Source organism: Kwoniella mangroviensis (genome assembly GCF_000507465.2).
Source record: "Kwoniella mangroviensis CBS 8507 chromosome 1 map unlocalized Ctg01, whole genome shotgun sequence".
Lineage (NCBI taxonomy): Eukaryota > Fungi > Basidiomycota > Tremellomycetes > Tremellales > Cryptococcaceae > Kwoniella > Kwoniella mangrovensis.
The window spans coordinates 12162906-12183133 of NW_027062533.1; the positions used below are offsets into that span (position 1 = coordinate 12162906).

General features: G+C 44.2%; 6 protein-coding genes across 6 annotated transcripts; 3 read left to right on the forward strand and 3 right to left on the reverse strand.

Annotated features, from left to right (window-relative positions):
- Nucleotides 1-271: 271 nt before the first annotated feature.
- I203_104615 (uncharacterized protein) lies at nt 272-5247 on the forward strand (the record flags this gene model as incomplete). Its single annotated transcript, XM_065517573.1, has 11 exons — nt 272-400; nt 475-651; nt 726-848; nt 911-1196; nt 1257-3301; nt 3380-3777; nt 3841-3970; nt 4054-4204; nt 4291-4525; nt 4594-4709; nt 4778-5247. The coding sequence occupies 11 exons, from the start codon at nt 272-274 to the stop codon at nt 5245-5247; spliced, it is 4260 nt and encodes a 1419-aa protein (XP_065374391.1).
- A 316-nt stretch (nt 5248-5563) lies between these two features.
- On the reverse strand, nt 5564-7125 carry I203_104616 (uncharacterized protein; the record flags this gene model as incomplete). Its single annotated transcript, XM_019143795.1, has 10 exons — nt 5564-5593; nt 5655-5743; nt 5816-5893; nt 5956-6110; nt 6172-6210; nt 6280-6387; nt 6465-6484; nt 6563-6615; nt 6792-6923; nt 7017-7125. 10 exons carry the CDS (start codon nt 7123-7125, stop codon nt 5564-5566), a joined length of 813 nt encoding a protein of 270 aa, XP_019006844.1.
- A 677-nt stretch (nt 7126-7802) lies between these two features.
- I203_104617 (uncharacterized protein) lies at nt 7803-10234 on the reverse strand (the record flags this gene model as incomplete). Its single annotated transcript, XM_019143794.2, has 6 exons — nt 7803-7825; nt 7898-8006; nt 8074-8258; nt 8389-8672; nt 8874-9201; nt 9331-10234. 6 exons carry the CDS (start codon nt 10232-10234, stop codon nt 7803-7805), a joined length of 1833 nt encoding a protein of 610 aa, XP_019006843.2.
- A 568-nt stretch (nt 10235-10802) lies between these two features.
- I203_104618 (uncharacterized protein) lies at nt 10803-12649 on the forward strand (the record flags this gene model as incomplete). The annotated part of the gene is made up of 5 exons (XM_019143793.1): nt 10803-11625; nt 11698-11785; nt 11851-11926; nt 12025-12216; nt 12311-12649. The coding sequence occupies 5 exons, from the start codon at nt 10803-10805 to the stop codon at nt 12647-12649; spliced, it is 1518 nt and encodes a 505-aa protein (XP_019006842.1).
- Nucleotides 12650-14026: 1377 nt separating this feature from the next.
- Nucleotides 14027-16395, forward strand: I203_104619 (uncharacterized protein; the record flags this gene model as incomplete). The annotated part of the gene is made up of 7 exons (XM_019143792.1): nt 14027-14761; nt 14838-15160; nt 15255-15395; nt 15482-15658; nt 15725-15975; nt 16092-16162; nt 16249-16395. 7 exons carry the CDS (start codon nt 14027-14029, stop codon nt 16393-16395), a joined length of 1845 nt encoding a protein of 614 aa, XP_019006841.1.
- Nucleotides 16396-16968: 573 nt separating this feature from the next.
- Nucleotides 16969-17534, reverse strand: I203_104620 (uncharacterized protein; the record flags this gene model as incomplete). Its single annotated transcript, XM_019143791.1, has 2 exons — nt 16969-17238; nt 17313-17534. 2 exons carry the CDS (start codon nt 17532-17534, stop codon nt 16969-16971), a joined length of 492 nt encoding a protein of 163 aa, XP_019006840.1.
- Nucleotides 17535-20228: the final 2694 nt, after the last annotated feature.

Genomic DNA, 20228 nt, shown 5'->3' on the forward strand with positions numbered 1-20228 from the left:
AACGTTTTGTTAGGTTGTGACATGACGCGAATCTCGAATGTCGAAAGATGATCCTTGAGGTCGTGCTCTATCCTTAGACCAATCTCGATAGCATAGAGGAGACTACAACCATTTAGAGGCAGAAGGTCAAGTCCGCTGAGAGACAAGCGGTGGAATCACAAGAAAGCATCCGCAAATGGGTCTTCATCGTCAATAACACCATCCCAGCAACTCGACTTCTCTCGAGTGATAACTTGATCTTCGCTTCCGGTGCAGCACCATACGGTCCAAGATGCCTGCTGCTATATCCGCCCTGGACTCTGGAAACCCAGACGGCGAGGATGATTCTCGTAAAGCATCCAAGCTGGCTGCTCGAGCAGCAAGGTTCAACAAGGTCTTACCGGGGAACAGGTACAAGCAGGTACGTATCTTCGTAAAGCTAGAACAGAATGAACAGAGTAATTCAAGCTGAAGCCGCTTCTGTGGGGCGTAAAGCTCGAAGAGATGCGTATCAAAGAGAGGAAAGCATTCGAACAGCAGGGATTGATCAAAGTCGGTAAGACTGAACTGGGTGATGCAGTGGATATGCGAGGTACTTGTGAAATGATGTGCTCAGAGTATGAGAGGGAATTTAGAGAATACACGAGAGAAGTTCATCCATTTGAGAAAATGGTCAGTCACAGTGTCGAATTACAGGATACCATTGAAGGGAGTCGAAGATGGCTGATGCTCTTGTGTTATTGTAGGGATCCGAAGGAAGGATGGACCCTTCAAAAGCCGTCGCTGCCTATTCTAGATCAGATGCTGGTGCAGGTCATGGTGATTCTGCTATCTTACCTTCGGATCTGAGAACTCCAGCTACTCTCGTCGTGAGTCTTTCCACAGCCTTATTAACATAAGCAGCAGTGCTTAAGCTTGGTATGGTGATTAGCGAACACTCGATTATCTTTTTTCCGTTATCATGCCAACCTTTCCATCTTCCACTTCAACATCACCCGCTACCCCTCGAAAAGCTCTAGGATACTCGGCTGGATTCATCCGTGATAGAACAAGAGCCATAAGGAAGGAGTTTGCCATGCAGAGTAGCTGGGGACATGAAGAGGCTATAGCAAGTTTTGAGAGAATCGCAAGATGGCATATCCTGTGTTTGAGGGAATTGCAAGAAGAAAGTGGGACGAATGTCGATATGCATATCGATTCTGCCGAGCTGAACCGATGTGAGTGCTTATCATTGGCACAAGATGCTATATGAATGACTGACAAGATGGAGAATAAAGGTTTCACGAGTTTACGACAACATTATAATGATCGAAGAGAAGAACTAGGCATCGAAGCTCCATGTCCCAACGAAGCTGAATTTACAGCTTACATGTTAATCTATGACCTCAATTCGAAATCAGTCTCAATCCCATTTTCAGAGCTCCCATCACTCATCCTCGATCACCCTCTAGTCAAAATGGCGTGGGAAATTCGACGAGCCGCTCAGAGAAACTTTGATACTCAGAAGGAAGGATCTAAACATAATGCGGAATTAGGGATGAACTTGATAACGAGATTCGTCAAATTGCTCAAACAACCCAAGATACCTTATTTATTAGCATGTTTGGTGGAGATCAGACTAAGGGAAATGAGGAGAAGTGCCATCAGAGCATTAAGAAGACCTTATCCTGCACTGAAAACCGATGCAATTAGAGTCAACGAGATGGGAGAAATCATTGAAAGGAAGATGATCTTACTCAATACGTTGAATAGGATATTGGGATCTGAAGAACAAGAGAATGAAGATTCGGCATGGGATGATATTGATTTCCTCGATAAGAACCCGGATCAAGAATCGATTGATATTTCAAGAAAATTTGGTTTCGAGATTTACGAAGATGATAGTGGACCTGTTGGTGCTCTGATCAATCTCGGTTCACCATACGATGATAATAAAGATGCTCCTCATACCAGAAGATGGAAGTTGATCACGGAGAAAAGAGGAAATGCGAGTTATGTGGATATAGTGAATGGTAAAGCTGGTGTTCAAATCGATGGAACGACAAACATCCAACCGACACGACCCACCGCAACGAACGTATTTACCGCGCCAAAACCCACATTCACTTCCACTCCAGCATCGACGTCTGCATTTTCGTTCAAGCCTTCACCTTCGCCTGCTCCCGCTCCTGTTCAGCAGGTACCCAAGACAAAACCCACATTCTTCAAGTCATTCTGTCCACCTCCTGATCACCCCGATGTGATAGCACAGAAGAATAAGGAACTCATTCCCGGTCCTCCGCCTCTACTAGCAGGTCCTACCAAGGGCATATTCGCTGAGCCATACCCATACACAGCGAAAGAAGTAAGCGATGCCCTGAATCGTACCGATAGTATCTTCAACAAGGTCGTCCCTCAAGACAAGTCAGCAGCCTCCTCCCCATCTTTCACTTTCACACCTCAACAAGCTCCAGAATCCAGCTTAAAGAAGAAGCGATCAGCAGAAGAGGATTCTGCTCCGCCAGTCAAAGCTCCGCTTTTCTCATCTGCCGGTTTCTTCTCCGCACCTTCGCCTGCTGCTACATCGTTACCATCATCATCCACCGCCCCTGTTTCATCCCTACCATCACTAATTCCCACCAAAGCCGCTTCACCGACATTACCGCCTTTCAGCGTACCCAAACCGATCTCTCCGGTGGCTACTTCACCTTTGACTGAGTCCACGTTCTCGCCCACTCGCCAGAGGAAAAGAACGGCATCATCCGTACTTTCCTCTTCAACAGCGAAACTGTCTTCCAGTGTCTTGCGTAAATCACTTGCAGATGTTCACAAACAACGAGAAGAGCAACTCAATGCCTTACCGGATATATGCGATATGTTGGTTGACGAGGTGATTCAATTCATGATTGGAGATCACCTTTCAGCAGATCTCACTAGATATGTGAAACAGCAAAAAGCAGCTACGGAATATCAACGTCGGAAAGTCCTACGCTCAGAAGCTATCTTGCATTGGTCTCAAGGAACATTCCACCAGCTGGTCGATCATGAGACTGAACGAATCGCAAGAGTGGCCTTGTTGGAGGAATTGAAGAGAAGGTATCTCACCAGACGAGCTATAAGGTATTGGAAATCCTGGGCTAAGCTTCAACGACAGAATAGGGAACAATCAGAGAAAAAGCGTGTCAACATGTACACCTACCTCAATGGAATGGGACTGAGCAAGTTGATCTCATCTTTACCGGCTGTATCTAGGAGTGAAACGACGACTCCTATAAGTGATATTGACATGTCATTAGAGATCGAACGATTGGATAGTCTCCAAATCGACATCGAAATCAATCACGTGAGCGTCCTCGCCCTGACTGTCCGTCAATTGGGTAAATAAGCTGACTTTGTCTTTGTTTGTTGGTTTATGTTATAGGCTGAAAGAACCAAAGACAATTTCTTTTCACCATCGACATTCTTATTATCAATAATCAAACATGTTGGACCATTCCTCTCACCTCAGGCGTCATCAGAATCAACTTTCTTACCTGCTTTTCACACTATCGTCTCTATCCCTTCCCTAGGGGATGAAGAAGGAGAATTCGGTTCACCGCCTGACAAGCAGGTGCAAGATTGGTTAAATCGTAAATTCTTACAGCCCAATCGTCGAGATGGACATGATGTAGAAGAAGAAGAGAGTTATGTGATTAACGGAGTGATGTACGAAAGTAAGATTATGGAATCGGGTAAGAACAAGTTACCGGGTTGGTGTTCGACTGGATTATACGTTTTTGAAGTTCCACTGAAAACGGACAATGAAATAAAGAATGCCCAGTAAGCTTAATCTTCTTTGGAGATCTTAGACAAATAGCATTGACTGACGTGTTGGGGCGATAGGAATATAGCGGATTGTCAAGATAGAATAGGAGTTTTTGTTAAAGGTTTACAAGCTTCGACGAATCGATATATCCCTTCGTTATTGATTTTGAGCTGGGAAGAAGAAAGTATAGAAGAATTGGGTGAAAGGGTGAGCTGGTACACATCATATTATACATGTTAAAAAGGAAGGATAAAACTGACAGAATATTTGTCTTTGTATATGTGTCGTAGTTACAAATCTCAGAAGAATTAGAAATGTTCAGCAGGAAAGCTCTTGTGTCTCTACATTACTCGGATGATCTGGATGAAAGATTCTCCAAGGCTTTGGAACTTGCCATCCCCGATCTGACCATCAAGGAACAGTTGGTTATCCGATTGAATGGCGAGTGATTTCCAACATCCTGCGCGACCCACAGCGAAACGAAGCAAAGTGAAATACTGATTTTTGTTCTTTTCCAATATCTACAGACGTGATATCTACCTTGTATCCAACATGGCAAAGATACCTTGATATCTCACTTATCCAACTGACTCAAAATCCAAAAGATATCAATCTCGCTTCATCGGTATTCACCCGCGGAACCGAATTGATCAATTCCATTCCGCAATTGACCCGATCGACATTGGGACCATTACAGTTGGAGGATGAAGGGAAATGGGATCCGATCGTGTTACCGGAGTTCAAAGAGGAGAAAGATGATTTGTAAGTGTATCGGCAATCGCGACCTCCATAATGACGAAATAGTAATTGACGTTTGTTTTCTTCGGTAGACCATTCGAATTAGTTGAAAGGATAGTTGAATATTCCGAGAATGACTTGTTGAAAGGTATAGATGATTTGGATTTATCGATCACTCCTTTACGACAAGCTGCATTCTTAGGTCAGCGTGAGTCGAGTCTATCCTCTACAACCACTATCGAAGCATGAAACCATGACTGATTCGTTTTCAAAAAGCATTATCACCGATAATCACTATCTTAAGATCAATCTCATACCTCGTTTTGGGTGAATTGAAAGATACGACAATCGAATTGAGATTTTTCCCTGATGAGAATAGTAAATTAGGTGGAATTGATTCTCACCTTGAATCATATTTGAGAAATTTACAGAAGACTTATGAGAAGAAGTTGAACGAAATCATGAACAGTATTTTCATACCTTTACCTTTACCCCACGACGAATCTCCACATACACAATCAACAATCACAGCAATACAGACCGGTGTATCGCGATCGCCTATCCGAGAAAATGGGACGAACAAGAAGAGGAATAGGACTGATGAGAATACATCACCCGATTCGCAGCGGAAGAAAGAATCTAAAGCATTGAAAAATGCTAGATTGCTGAGAACTTTGAAAGATGTAGAAAAGACTTTGGCGTTAAGTCAATTAGATGGGAATGGGAATGAGTTGAAAGAGAATTAGCTTTTCATCATTCATCAGATAATTTGTTGTAATATGACTCTGTCTTTCAATGCATACAATCAATGTCTTACACATGCTGTGAATTAGATAAGATACGAAAATGCATTAAAATGTGTTTTATCACTATCATTATAATTCACAATGTTATATTCAGTCACCAAATTACGAGTGCATTCATCAACGATCTCATTCTCCTTTTTTCTTGAAATGTAAGATACAGTATAGAAGTTAACTATAGGATACAGCTGAGTTGAGAAAAAATGTGTTTAGCGCATAAGGCAGAGGGGTATCCCATCTGAGCAGAGTGCGATACAATTCAAATTCGCTTCCTGGCTAGACTTGGATTCTATACGAGAAAGACATGGTAAGCTACATCGATCTTGATCACCTCGAGAATTTCAGCTCACGGGAAGTTGAATTGGCGCAGCTTCGGCAGTAAGGAAACTATGGGCTCCGACGTAGAATGCCATGAGCGAAGTGATGATACCCATCCAACCTATGATTATAAATAGTGTCAGATCAGGAACGTCCACTATTCCTCCTCTAAGATGGTTAATGTAAGACTCACCGCCAGCTTTGATGACTCCAACCTTGTTGGCCATGTATCCCGAGGCGAGGAGAAGGAGTGAAAGCCAGAAGAAGAAGACTACGCGGGTGGAACGATTCAGTACATACCGTTCTGGACTGCACGGACTACACAGAACTTACATGTTCCACAAAGTACGACACTGGATCTGAAGGTACCGAGCCAGAGGACAAAGGTGAAGACGAACCAACACATGAGGAAGAGACCGATAGCTGCGTTGAGTCTGTACGGGTCGAGTGGGGTAGGTGCGTAGGTGGTCAGAACACCAGAAGATGGCCTGAGGTATTGACGCTTAGCAACTACCTATAACAAACTTCGATGAATGGAGGGTAACTTACCAGTAGGAAATGGCAATTGAGAACGAGAATGCACCGTAGCTAGCGGGTATCGCAGATAAACATATGAGCTGCTGGACATTCATGGCATGGAGTGTTTGTTCAGCTCACCCGCAGAACGCAGTCATACCAAAGGTATTGCCAACGCAGAATTCGAAGATACCAGCTACGAATTGAGCGAGACCACCGAGAGCGAAGGACATTCCGACGGCGATGTTTCTGGATAGAACAATCTCACATCAGCTCAGTCCAAAATATAGTGAGAAATGACGTTCAATAAAGGACGGTTGACTGACTGTTGAGTGACATGTCTGGCCTGTCGATGAGAACATGCTGTCAGCAGGTGACTTCCTCTTCGTTTCAATGTGTAAACTTAGATATGCAGAGTACTCACATGAGCATTGATGAGAGAGAACAACAAAGTGGTGGTGGCAAAAGCGAACAGACCTATTTCAATCTCACGTCAGCTGACCTAATTTCCCCATTTGATGGAAGGAGTACGGATTCAGGAGGTGGGGAAGGAGTGGGGAGCAGGAAGGTCAAGAGGACATGTGTATGATGATTCATATTTTATACAGGGTAGCGTGAAATGAATGAGGTGGCAAATTGATAGCCAAACTTACCAAGGGGAGCAGGATTAGCTCTTGGTTTTTGATATACTGGGAAACCAGGTTGAGCTTCGTTGAGTCTCGGATCGATATGTCCTTGGCCGTGTCCGTGTCCGTGTCCGTGACCAAGTCCTTGGTGTCTTTGGCCTAAAGAAGGGTAATATAGTCAGCTTTGAGTGTATGCGTGACAGGGTGGAAAGAACAGAGAGTATAGTATGGGTGAAGGAGGTCAGAACCAACCTTTCTCAATATCGTGTGCACCGGGGGTGGTTGTACCAGTATGAGGATCGATGGTACCTGGCATAGTAGGGTTGGTGACTGTAGCAGCGGGACTAGCTGGAGTGGCCATGCTGTTTCGGTGTTGTGTTCTCGAATTGCTTTAGTATCAGAGAATGAAAGAGGCAATATGAGTAGGTTGAAGTGACTATGAGTAGGTTGAAGTGAAAAAGAGGAAGAGGAAGAAGAGAAGAGAAGAGAATAGGATGGGGTTTATATGTGATTGGTATTCATATTCCTGTTCGTACTACACGTGTTTTTGTTTGTATAGATGAGTAGATGACATCAATCAATTGCAACTTGATCTGAATCATCGTCGTCATTCTCATTCTCCCATCATCGCGCTCTGGACCCTACGACCCATCCTTTGAGTTTGGATCACTACCAGCAGCACTTGGACCTCTCCGTGTATCCTCGACTGAGACACTAGGATGATCTTTTGTTGGTCCAATGGATGGTCCATACCCATGTCCCATGTCAGTTGATCAAACCAGTGTATGATGATGCTCTTCTTGTCCTCCTTCTTCTTAGCACAGTGACGTCGTTCATAGGCAGAAGATGTATTGGTCTGACTTCATGTTTACGATCAAATCCAATCCACATACGCACTTATCATTCAGGCACCAGATCCTAATCTTATCAGTTTACTGATTCTCTTGGTATTCCAGCTCAGTCAGGACCATGACATATGTCATCCTGCATAGTCAAGATGCATAAGTATTTCAAGCAGCTATGCAAGTATGCTATGCTTTATAGGTCATCCAATGCGTGAGCTAAATCAAATCATTCCAGCAGATCAGCTTCCTTCTTCCTTGCGTAAGTGAAATAGCAAAGAAGACACATACCTTTGACAGGAGCTCTTAGAGATATCGTATCTCCAACCGTCACTTCATGTAATTTACCTCTAAACAGATATCTAACTCTTAACGATTTGTTTTCACCAATACATGGATCCTATATCACATATACATCAACTTGTCAGCTACTGTATGTATCCACGATGGAAAAAAGATGAACATACCCAAAATCCTATAATGTTGAATTTACCTTTCCCACCTGGTATATACAATTTACTATCTTGTACTAGAGCTTGGACGGGTATGGTGACATCTATTATCTCTTCCTCATCTTCTTTCTCCGATTGCTTGATACCTCTCGAAGTGAATGATGAGGATGAGCCATAGTGGGCGGAAACGATTATCAAGCCTGCAAGAGTACACCGAAACCTCAGCATATGAGCGTTACGCGTGTCCCATCTCCCTAGTTTGAGAAGTCATATTCTACTATAGAATACCGTTCTACCCCACTTCACGGGTAAGGAATACAAACCACTCACCATTCCTTTCCCTCTCTGTCCTAATCTTCTTCTCAACCTCCCTTTCCATGAGCGAGACAGCATCTAGCGCTTCATGCTTCTTCTGCAGTATGAAATCTTTATTCTCCTCCCTCAGCTCATTTATACGTTCTCTCAAACGTTTCTTCTTGTTGGGTAAGATTATATACCTGTATGCTCCTAGGTAAGTTATTGAGGGTAATACGGTCGAGCAGAATAAGATGGTCGGTGAAAGTCTTTCGGATAGTAAGATGGGGATTGAAATTCTCTGCCCTAGTCTGTTGAATCTGCGGAGGTGAAAAGAGATGATACATATTAGCTTAAGTACATACTGTTTCACAAGCATTTCCCCCGTCTTATCCCAAGTCTGGTTTCAAAGCACATCCATCCCATTATTCTTTTCACGTATGTGGACAATCGTACCACCGTGGTATTCGGACAGATCCTACAATCGCATGACAGGTCGGTAAAAGTAATGATTCACTCACTTCAATTTCATGATTATTCCACCACCAATTTCACACTGCAACAACACTCCACCCCTCGTGTTATCCGTCAATTTCCCATCAGCATTGATGAATAGTGCAGGACTAGATGATAATCCGACTTCTGCACCAAATTTCAGTTTCAGTCCACCGGGGATTTTGGTCGACCAATCTGCCGCTAGACGAGATGCACCTAGTCCAGCGGTAGTTTGGACGGTCCAACCAGTTCCATTGCGGCGGGTGGTAGTCACACCCACTGAGAGGGATGAGGGGACGGAAAGGGGCGATTCGGATCCCCATGAACCGAGAGAGTAGGAACCGGATTCGTAGGCTGTGTAGTCGATCAGTCAGCAGATGATACAGGGTATGACTGAGGTCGATATGTGGGGTAATGACAATGGGTGAGAGCAGAGGTATAAAGCAGTTCAATTCCGATCATCTGATGGCATTGCTGACTCACATATGAATCCCGTCGAATCACTATACAACCTCCTGCCATACGTCACTCCCACCTGAGGTGGATTACCCAAAGTCTGTTGAACAATATTCCAGGTGATATACTGATCTTCATCAACCGTATAAGTCCCCTTCAATCGTCCCACACGAGGTTGTAAAGCCGAACTACTAAATTCTATCCATAATCTAGGTGAGAACTGATACTTTATCGTTCCTAGTACATTCGATCCTCCTTTTCCATTTCTCGATAGGGCTTGCCCTTCAATACTGACTTGTAGGTTATCTTTAAGGGGAACTTCAAATGAATGTTTTATAATTGATCTTCCTGGTCTCACTCTACCAAGTCTAGAGATCGGATCGTGCGATACGATAGAAGGATCTTTCCAAAATGATTTAGGTAGAAAAACAGCTCTTGAATCTAATACAAGTTCAATTTCAGATTTGCTTTTTACTAGATTTTCAAGTTCTAATATTTTCTTATGATTGGCTTGCTGAATAAAATATGATCTTAATTCTTCCTTCGATTTGTTCTTTGGGCCTAGCTCCCAAGAAGTCTTTAAGCCTTCTTCACCGAATAAATCATATATCATACGTTTATTATCATCTGTCAATATCTCATATGCCCTTTGAATTTCCGTAAACCTCTCGTGGGCTATTAATCGATCATGTTGATTTTTCTGTCGATCCGGATGAAAGGTCGTGACTAGTGTCCTGTACCGCTCTCTAATCTGAGATTCACTAGCTTCTCTAGGTAAGTTGAGCAGCGCATAAAGATCCGCTTCGCGTTGGTGAGGCGGTAAATAAGGTGTGAGTAGAGGTGATTGGGGTGGTGAAGGTGGATGGATTGGTCCATCGGCAGTGGAGGCGAATGAACGGTAGTAGGTTGAGGATGGGCCTGGATCGTCCATTTTGAATACGAGGTACTAGATCGTGGAATGAGGTCGGAGTGTTATATCATGCTATGCTAGATTGTAGCTGGATATGAGAAGATAGATATCAATCTTTCTCACCATATATGCAGAACATTCCTTACTGACTCTCATCGGAATCATCATCTTTGATCATCAGTCGAGAATTGCCGACACAAAGGACGAGGGCGTGGTCGTATCACGTGATATAGTTCGGGGAGGACGATCCGGGGGAGCGACATGAAAAGTGGACAGGGACTAACGATTGAGATGAGATGGTATATTCATACAGTACTCTCCCTTGTCAATTCGAGACGGTCACATCGTCTCCATCGGAGGACGTGGGGACTTCAAGCAGTAAGGGACACATAGAAAGGGTCAGCGAAGAGACAGAGCTCATCGTCATCGATCCATTCATCCATTCGTGAAGTACCTTCTTACCCTTCTGAATTCCCATACCCGTGTATCAAGTAACTCCGATCGACCTTACGAGCTTAACGACCCAAACTGCACTATATAGAGCAGCCTGTATATCCTACCACTCCTCATAGTATACAACTCCATCAATATGTCAAATTTCGAACAACCCATACACGCCCCTATCCCCGTTCCTGTACCACTATCTCCCGTCTCGCATCAACTCCCCAACCATAACCTCACAAACTCCAACATCCTTACACTAGATTCTCCGCCTTCCTCTGGACCTCTTCAACTACCACACACTTCTATACCGTCACCTTTCCTCTCAAAGCTCTATCACCGCCTCCCACCAACCTTAGTCAACTTCATCGATCAAAATGTTGGTCTAACACTTGTCGCGTGTGCTCAGCTATTCTTCGTACTGATGTCCTTAACAGTCAAATATTTCCTATCCACGACGAAGATATCAGCTTTCACACTCATATTCGTCCGGATGAGCATCACTTCGATATTCTGTTTCCTATCTCTGGTATTTATCGTTAAAGACAAGAATCCCTTATTGGGTCCAGAGGGTATACGGCGACTCCTACTACTCCGAGGATTTTTCGGATTCATGGGTCTATTAGGGATGTATCAGGCTTTAAGAGGATTGACCGTATCTGACGCGGTCACCATCCAATTCCTCGCTCCGACCTTGACGGCTCTATTGGGATATCTGTTGTTAGGAGAAAAGCTATCCTTTAAGGAAATTATAGCGGGATTCTGCTGTTTAGTCGGAGTAGTATTGGTCTCAAGACCAAGCTTCATTCTCGGCAATGTAGATACGCCAAGTGCAGGAGGAGGGGGAGGCACAAGATTGGATTTACCCCCTCCACCACCTGGTGAAGGTGATACTGAAGGTATTCAAACTCCCCAAAGAGCCGTGTCGGTTGCATGGGCATTTGTCAACGTGTTCTTCACCGCTGTTGCGTGTAAGTCATGCCGATGCTTTCGTCGAGACAAAGTCATCTCTTACTGACATACGTTGAATTCCGATTTCTCAGATACCACCATCCGCGGGATAGGCGATAAAGCACATGCATTACATTCGATTGGATATTTCTCTTATTTATGTACTATCTGTACTGGACTGTAAGTGTATCCTTCTACGAGAGTAAAACCACAGCTGAAGCTAATAACACTTCCTTCAACCGTAGATACATGCTAGTGAATCCTAAACCCACTGTATTTGTAGAGAGTTTCCGGGATTTCTTGTTCATCATTACGATAGGAGTGAGTGGCCTATTCTCTTTCCAATCCCGCTTACATTCCACCATCATCCCCTCTCTGCATCACCCAGATGCTCATGTAAATCTCTTCTTTCCATCTAGATATTCGGTTTCTGCGCACAAACTCTCCTAACACTAGGACTCCAACGTGAGAAAGCGGGACGAGCGGGTATAGCATTATACACCCAAGTTGTAATTTCCCTCGTACTGGAATTTCTGATATGGCAAACTATACCTTCCTTCTTGAGTACATTGGGAACCATCATCATCTTGACTTCGGCTTTGTGGGCTACGGTGAGTGTTATGTCTTCTCACTTTCTTTTCCACCATGACGGAACTTCGTTTCCCTGCTCAATACATGCTAATGATCGTTCACCATATTCTGCAGCTATCATCCACCAAACCCCTTCCTCAAGCCACACCAACCGATCCCGAAGCTCTACCATTCTCACGATCTCCCTCTCCCATACCTCCTCCGCAATCTAATCGACCGACTCTCAGAGGAGAACATTACAGCTACGAATCGGTACCCACGAGCGAAGCGGATAATGGTGGATTCATCATTGGAGAAGGTGAGGAGGAAACGGCGAGTAACGGTCCTTCGAGAAAAGGTAGTAAGGATCTTTTAAATGTTCCATCGCGGAGTGGTTCAAGGAGAGGATCTAGCGCTTCTGGTAGATCTGATTCGTTGGGATTCGAGAGGACGAGCGGAGATGATGATAGATAAATAGAGTGATAGACGACGTCAAAGGTTTATGAACGGATTATGTTTGTCAGTCAGTTGTGTTTGGGTGTATGTCTATGTCAGTGAATGATCATATTGCTTGTCGGACACGGAAATGTATCTTATAGTATTACTATCACTTGGCGGAGAACACTCCCTCTCAGGGTGGGGACAGCGTACCACATACAGTTACGTCTTCTTATCTGGTAATTTATCTGTATGCGACACCTAATCAAAAACCGTTGGGATGGATGATCCGAGCGTACTGGCAATAGGTGATCCGTGCCGTGCCTGTCATTTGTCTGATATGACCGTTTCAGGGAATCCCGAAGCCGCATCCACACACCTTAACACATCCGATCCAGGACATGACATTGAGATGATGCATCAATCGATCAAGGTGCGTCTTACTGATCATCAATCGTCAATCTATTCTTGGTATCGAGAATCAGAAAGCCTAAAATGGGTCCGCGTTGCATCGAACATATATTTATATATATATATATACACCCAAACGAAGAATGGTCATTCAACCATTCCCCTCCACTTCGATACGTAGCTCACCGAAACTTATCAGGGAAGGGTTTCGGAATAGCCGTTAGATACTGTAGTTTGATCCCTTCAGTTACGTGGGTGCGTGCCGTGCCATGTCAGAGCTGAGAACACGACCACGAGTTGGATTGCTTATCTGGGATCTACCAATACCATCCATATCTTTGAAGCTAAATCGCTAAATCGGCAATCCCGTTTTATTCTGGGTATTTTGCTGTCTCATCAAATGAACGATTCAGTGAAACGAACAAACGACTCAACGTAGAATTGTCTTGCCCTGTCCGTGCTCTTGCTTACTTTGCCCTGTGCTTGGGTTTATTGCTTGCTGCTCTGCTTGTACGCAAAAGGGGTAGTTCGCCGAGGGTTAGACAATCTCGCGAATATCCGAAACCTGAGTGCATCGAAAAGTTGCAAACACCTGGAGTCCAAAGGAAGTATGATTGATGATTATGTTACAAATGAAAGGAGGCATCGTTTAACATACACCATACAACATCTTTGATGGTGATGATGGTGATGATAACACCTACCCAGCTAGTCGTCTGACATCCATCTCGTAGTTTTCGATAGTCATTTGATCTTTTATCTTTCTTTTACTTCTTATCACTTGATCAGAACAGAGTTGAAAAAGAAAAAATTTGTGTATAGATATATAAAACAGTTCTTCTTCTTCTTGTGTCGCCGTTCCTACATCACCATCAAAGAAAAAGTCGATTAACAAACCACCTCTTAGTGAAAGGTATATATATTCGGAAGGACAAAGGCACATCACCTTAACAACCACCCACTAGAGAAAAGATCGGTATCCTCCACTCTCATCATACTACCATGTCCATCTCCCCACTGATCACTCTCACTCGTTCATCGAGATTAGCTCGAACTCAACTACTCAAACCAACAACGTTAATCTCAAGATCCACACCTGCGTCTTCATCCTCATCCTCTTCCATAATCCGATCACTCGTCACTTCCAGCAGCAATGGCTCATCAGAATCAAGATCTCAACACCAACATAGTTATAAGAAATATCTACCATACGCTCTGATCGGTATACCCACTTCTCTACTCATCATGCCTACTCTATCTGCCGATTCCGACTCGGACTCTAAGGTGGAAGTACCCAAATCATCCTTGGAATCAGCTAGTCTCCCTTCATTGCTCAGATCATATCTAGTCTACACCATGATCTGTTTACCTGGCCTTGTCGATTATTCACCTACGATCCTCCATTCCTTCACTCACTCTTACATCCCCGGACTCAAAACCCTCACAGAGGCGATAGTGAGAATGACCTTCTTTGGTCAATTCGTACCAGGAGAGACCGTCGAGGAATGTTTACCTACGATGAGAGCTCAGCATCAGAGGGGTGTAGCATCAATGTTGAATTACAGTGCTGAAGCAGACATAGGATCGGCTATCCAAGAGGACGAACAGGCTGATCTGGAAGAACAATCGAGGGAAGAGAGATTACAAGAGGTTTTTAGAGCTTTACAGAAAGCTGGAGAGTTCGAGAGAAGTTTGCAAGAAAATGAAAGAGGAGCAACTAGTTTCGCTTTGAAAGTGGTGAGTATATCAACATCACATAGTTCATCTGTATACTCGCTTTTGCAGGTGACTGATGAGATTGTTCACGCTATAGACCGGTCTGATTGATCCACCTATACTTACTCGAGCGTCCACTACTCTCTTACGAGTACGACCACTCACCACTTCATCTCAACCCATGTCCGCCGACGCACCTCCCCAAGTTCCCTACCCTGGTACACCGCAATCGACCGATGCTCGTATCGTAGCGAGAGATCCATCCATGGGAGACGGTAAAGAATTACTGTCTCTGAACGGCGTGTTGGGCTCGATGGGTGTATTGGATACAGATGAAGGGTTGAGGAAGGGCGATTTGGAGGAATTGTCGAATTTATGGGGGAAATTGAAGAAAATAGGTCAAATCGCAAAAGATAATGGGTGAGTAGATAGATGTCTATCTCTGACCCTTGACTGCTTGCTTAAGAGATTACATATGTTCTGTACTGACACTTCATCCTGTAATGTTTCATAGCATTGTCTTGCTTGTAGACGCCGAGTACACCTGGATGCAACCTGCCTTGGACGCATACACAACTTTACTCTCAGCTGAATTCAACGTTCCTCCCAAGAAGGACTCAGAGGAGTTCAAGAACTGGAGAGGTCCTTTGATCTAGTGAGTAAAATCTCTGACTCGAAAACAAGAAAGGGACATACGCAAATTCCGGTGCGAGCTTCACCTAATGACTTTCTTGGACTTAGCGGTACATACCAATCATACCTTACCAGACAACCTACCCACCTCATCGCAGCGCTCAAACATGCCGAAGAGAATGGTTATGCTCTTGGGATCAAGTTGGTCAGAGGTGCATACTTCGATAAAGAAAGGAAGAAATGGAAGGTTGAAGGTAGAGAAGGTGCTGATCCCATCTGGCCAGAGTGAGTATCTCCTTTCATTCATTTCATTCTGTATTTGATACTGATTAGTCGATTCTGCAATTGTAGTAAACCCGCAACAGATTCATCGTATAACGGATCACTCAATACGGTCATATCGACGCTTTCAACCCAACTCGCATCGAGTAAACCTGAACTGGCACTATCTGTGATCTTCGGTACGCACAATCCCGATTCGTGCGATTTGATTTGCGATGGATTCAAGCAGGTTGGTCTGGCCAAGGAATTGGAGGATGGAACGGGCAGATTGGAATTGAGGGATGATGTGGTCGGTAAAGTTGGAGTTGCTCAGCTGTATGGTAAGTTGCTCTCTCTCTACATAAAGTTGAACAACGAGTTTCGCACATTCATTTCTCTTTTCATCTTATTTATTTGCGCCACGATGATTGGAACTGACCTGACGTCACGCATGTAGGTATGAAAGATGACTTGACGGATAAAATGGCTTCTAAATTCGTTTTCGACGGCAGACCAGTTGCTATCAAGGTGAGTTGAGCTACACCACTCCTCTTCAATCATCACTGCACATGCTGCCTGACGACTGATATTGTATAAACTTGCAATCTCGATAGTACATGGCATACGGTAAATTATCAGAAGTGATGCCTTTCCTCGGTCGACGAGCTATAGAGAACAAATCATTGATGAGCGGCGAACAAGGTGCGGGGGCGGAACGAAAGCGAGTAGGAGGAGAGATCTGGAGAAGGCTTTTTGGCTAGTTCCAGTGTCAGTCACACCATCGAGGACAGTCCAGCTCACGGGATGATTGGTTGGTTGGTTGGTTGGTCGGTTAATTGATTCAAGTAGACAAATCTGTAACACGGCATATACCCCGCATAGTATCAATTCTCACATATATCACTTGTTCATTTTTGGGTCATTCTCACTTGATTCTATCATCATCATCATTAGGTTTCGGTAGGATAGAGATAACATTGATGTTCATGCAACAGATTTCAATAAACAACCATAGATATATGAACGCGTATAGGATGATAAGGGGTTATACAATGTTTAGTCGTGTACAAGTAACGTACATTACAAAGTAGAAGTAAGAGTAGCAACAAATAAAATAAGGTAACGTGTATGAGTTAGGGTACGATACAGTGAATGATAATCTGTATTTTCGTGAATGAGAACAAATTAAATGTCCATATATAGAGAAGAAGACGGGAAGTTCAGATAAATATAGGATTTAATGAATAATTAGGTGGCTCCTTGATAAAGATTTGAGCTTTTTCTTTTGAATTGTCGATCCGATCAGTCCAGCCTGTCTTGTTTTATAGGTAATTTCATACCATAGAGAGATAATCGTTCCATGCTATGGTAGGTGGAGGGACAGTCGAGGTATCACCACTACCATTACCACTACTGGTAGGAGTAGTAGCATTCCCTTTGCTTTTGGAATTATTACTTTGTTGAATTGGGGTTGACCGTATATTATCTGTTACCGCAGTGGGTTCAAGTCGATATGATATTGAGTTGTGGTAGTTCAATGAAGTTTGTAGATGATCATGATCATGATGATGGCTATGACTGTTACTCAAAGGGGATTTCCGTATCTGATTTAGAAGATTATTTCTAATCAGCACGACACCATGGACAAACTTGCCATTGTTGAGACAATCAGACTCACCTTGTCATCATTGATATGTTTCACGCTAGGGTTGGATAACCACCAGGTACTCCACCCAGTTCCAGTACCAATTTGCTCCACTTTCTTCTGGTTGATATGTTGAGCGGGAGCGGAACGCGAAGCGGCAATCGCGAAAGAGGCAGAAGTAGAGGAGGAAGAGGGGATGGGATGATGTTTGAGAATAGGTAAAAGTCGAGGTATCAACGTAGGTGAAGGTTTCATTTTTGGTCGTGATTCCGTCTATTGAGTTGATGGATTGTTTAGGTCACGGAGCGTTGTGGTTTTATGGTTTTATGTAGTTTGATACACCCTGACGACGGGTTGAATGTAAGAAGACTGGATGATCTTGTCCTTTCTTTTATGGGTGACGGTCAACCGTAGTACACGGATGAGATGGTGGAGATGACGATGATGTGGTCGGTGTTGATATGTTAAGGATGTGTTCGCTTGTTTATATATTCAATCGACTGGGCGGAGTCGAGTTTGTCACCGATACCCTTCCTTTGGCGTCACGACCTCGTGTTTATGATGCAGTATATGTCGGATATAAGTTAGCAGGGGGTAGCTCTATGACGGATCCAAAGGACCTTTGATTGAGATTATTGAGATTATTGGAAGATGAATAGAGAAAGAAGAATACACGAAGGAATGCGTCTTTCTCTTTCTTATATCCCATTATCGTACTGCTTACCAACTGCTCTGCTCAGTCAGTGAGAAAAAAACAACACAGTAGGTGGAGTACGTAAATGATCGGATTATGGAAGAACAAGGTTCGGGAAACACCTACACCTAACGTCCTGCGACCACCTTCCGTGAGCCTCCACTTTCCGTGACCAGCTTCGAAGGATGTTGCGACACATCAATTCAGCTTAACTCTCTTGTATCTGTTCTGTCTTCATCCATGCATATCTCACTCAGTTCTCATCATGGAGCTTAAAGAACAACGTCTCCAGGAAGCTCTAGGCTTGTACAATGCACGCACACTCCTTGCAGAGGAAGATCGGCCATCCATAGACGAAATTTCAGCCGCTTGTGGTGTTCCTTACATGACTCTCCATGATCGAATCTTTGGCAAGTCTACCGACCGTAATAAAGCATCTTAGCACCTACAATTGCTCACCAATGAAGAGGAGACGGCTCTGATCCAGTATATTACTCGAATGTCAATCTCTGGACATCCCCCACCCATCAGAACTGTCAGAGAACTAGTGGAAGTTATTCGAAAAAAGCGCCTTCAATTTAACCCTCTTGTCGATGCACCACCTGATCCTGTCAGTCGCAAATGGATAGAAAGATTCAGAAAGAGACACCCAGAGGTCAGGACAGCATGGTCTCGAGCCCTGGACACAGCTCGAGTCAAAGGAAGCGCTCCAGAGAAGCTTGCTCCCTTCTTTTCAGAGTTAGGTGGTCTTTTGAATGAACACAACTATAAACAGGGAGAATATCTTCAATATGGATGAGACAGGACATGGAATAGGTGATACACAGTCAGAAAGGGTGATGTTTACCATCGATAGGAAGCAAGGGAAGAAGAAGAAGGGAGGAAAGGTGCAGAAGGGAGCGCCATCTAGACAGGAATGGGTCACAGCAATTGAGTGCATCTCTGCGGCTGGAGACGCCCTCCCCCCTCACCTGATCTTCAAATCGAAAGCTAAAGAAGAGGCAGAAGAAGGAGAAGAAGATAGGAAGGTGGGAAGATTCAGTTCCAGCTGGATTCCGCTCGAACTCGGGTCGAAACTAGACTGGTGGTGGTCAACAAGTCTTTCTGGGTGGTCGAACTATGACATCGGCTATGACTGGCTTCTCAAAGTCTTTATTCCCATTACAGCCCCACCAGACCCTTCCCACCATCGACTCCTCATAGTTGATGGCCATGGCAGTCATATGCAAGCTCGATTCATTGCTTCCTGCATGGAGAACAACATTGATCTGGTCATCCTTCCTTCTCACACTTCCCACTTGACCCAACCTCTTGATGTTGGTGTCTTCGCCCCTCTCAAGCGAGCTCTCTCAAAGCGAACCATCAAAGCTCATAGATATGTTCAGCAACGAGTTAGTAAGGCTGACTGGGTATCCGATTTGTATCATGCTTGGCTAGAAGCAATGACAGAAAGTGACATCAAGGCTGGGTGGAAAGCGACCGGACTTTATCCCTTCAATCCAACAAAACTAATCCCGGTTGCACCGCTTCCAAGCACACCAACCAGATCTCCAACCCCTCGAGAGCCCTTGTCTTCATTTACTAGTGAAGATTCAGAGTTTCTGAGGATCTACAGCGCTTTCCTAGCAACACCAATCAAGAGGAAAATCGCCTCCCTTCTATCAGACAGAATGTCTTTGCATTCAAGACTTACACTTGCAGAACATCAAATCGAAGAGATAAAAGCCAGGACAACGCCTACCAGGCCTGGGGTGGCCATTACCAACCTTGGAACGCACTGTATATCGACCCCAGACGCTCTAGAAAAGGTGAGGGAAGTAGAGGGGAGAGGCTAAGAAGCAAAAAAAAGCAGCAAGCGCCAAGGCAAAACATGCATCTAAAGGCCCTGAGATGGACTTGGAGCATAACCCTTTTGTTTTGCATGCTTTAGAGGACACTCCAGAGTGATATGCATGGTGAAATATGTAAATTTGTAACTGTGATATAGAATGAATTAAGCGGAATTGATGTGTCGCGACATCCTTCGAAGCTGGTCACGGAAAGTGGAGGCTCACGGAAGGTGGTCGCAGGGACGTTACACACATACATGCATACCCCTCCACAGCGATTTCCTGTGGGGATCGTCATAAAGAGTCTGGCCAGCTTGGCGTGACTAACGTCATGTGATGTGATGATCAACGCACCGTGACTCATACCACGTGCTTTATTGTGGGGTAAATACGATAGAGCGTAAAGTGATCGACAGGGTAATACAC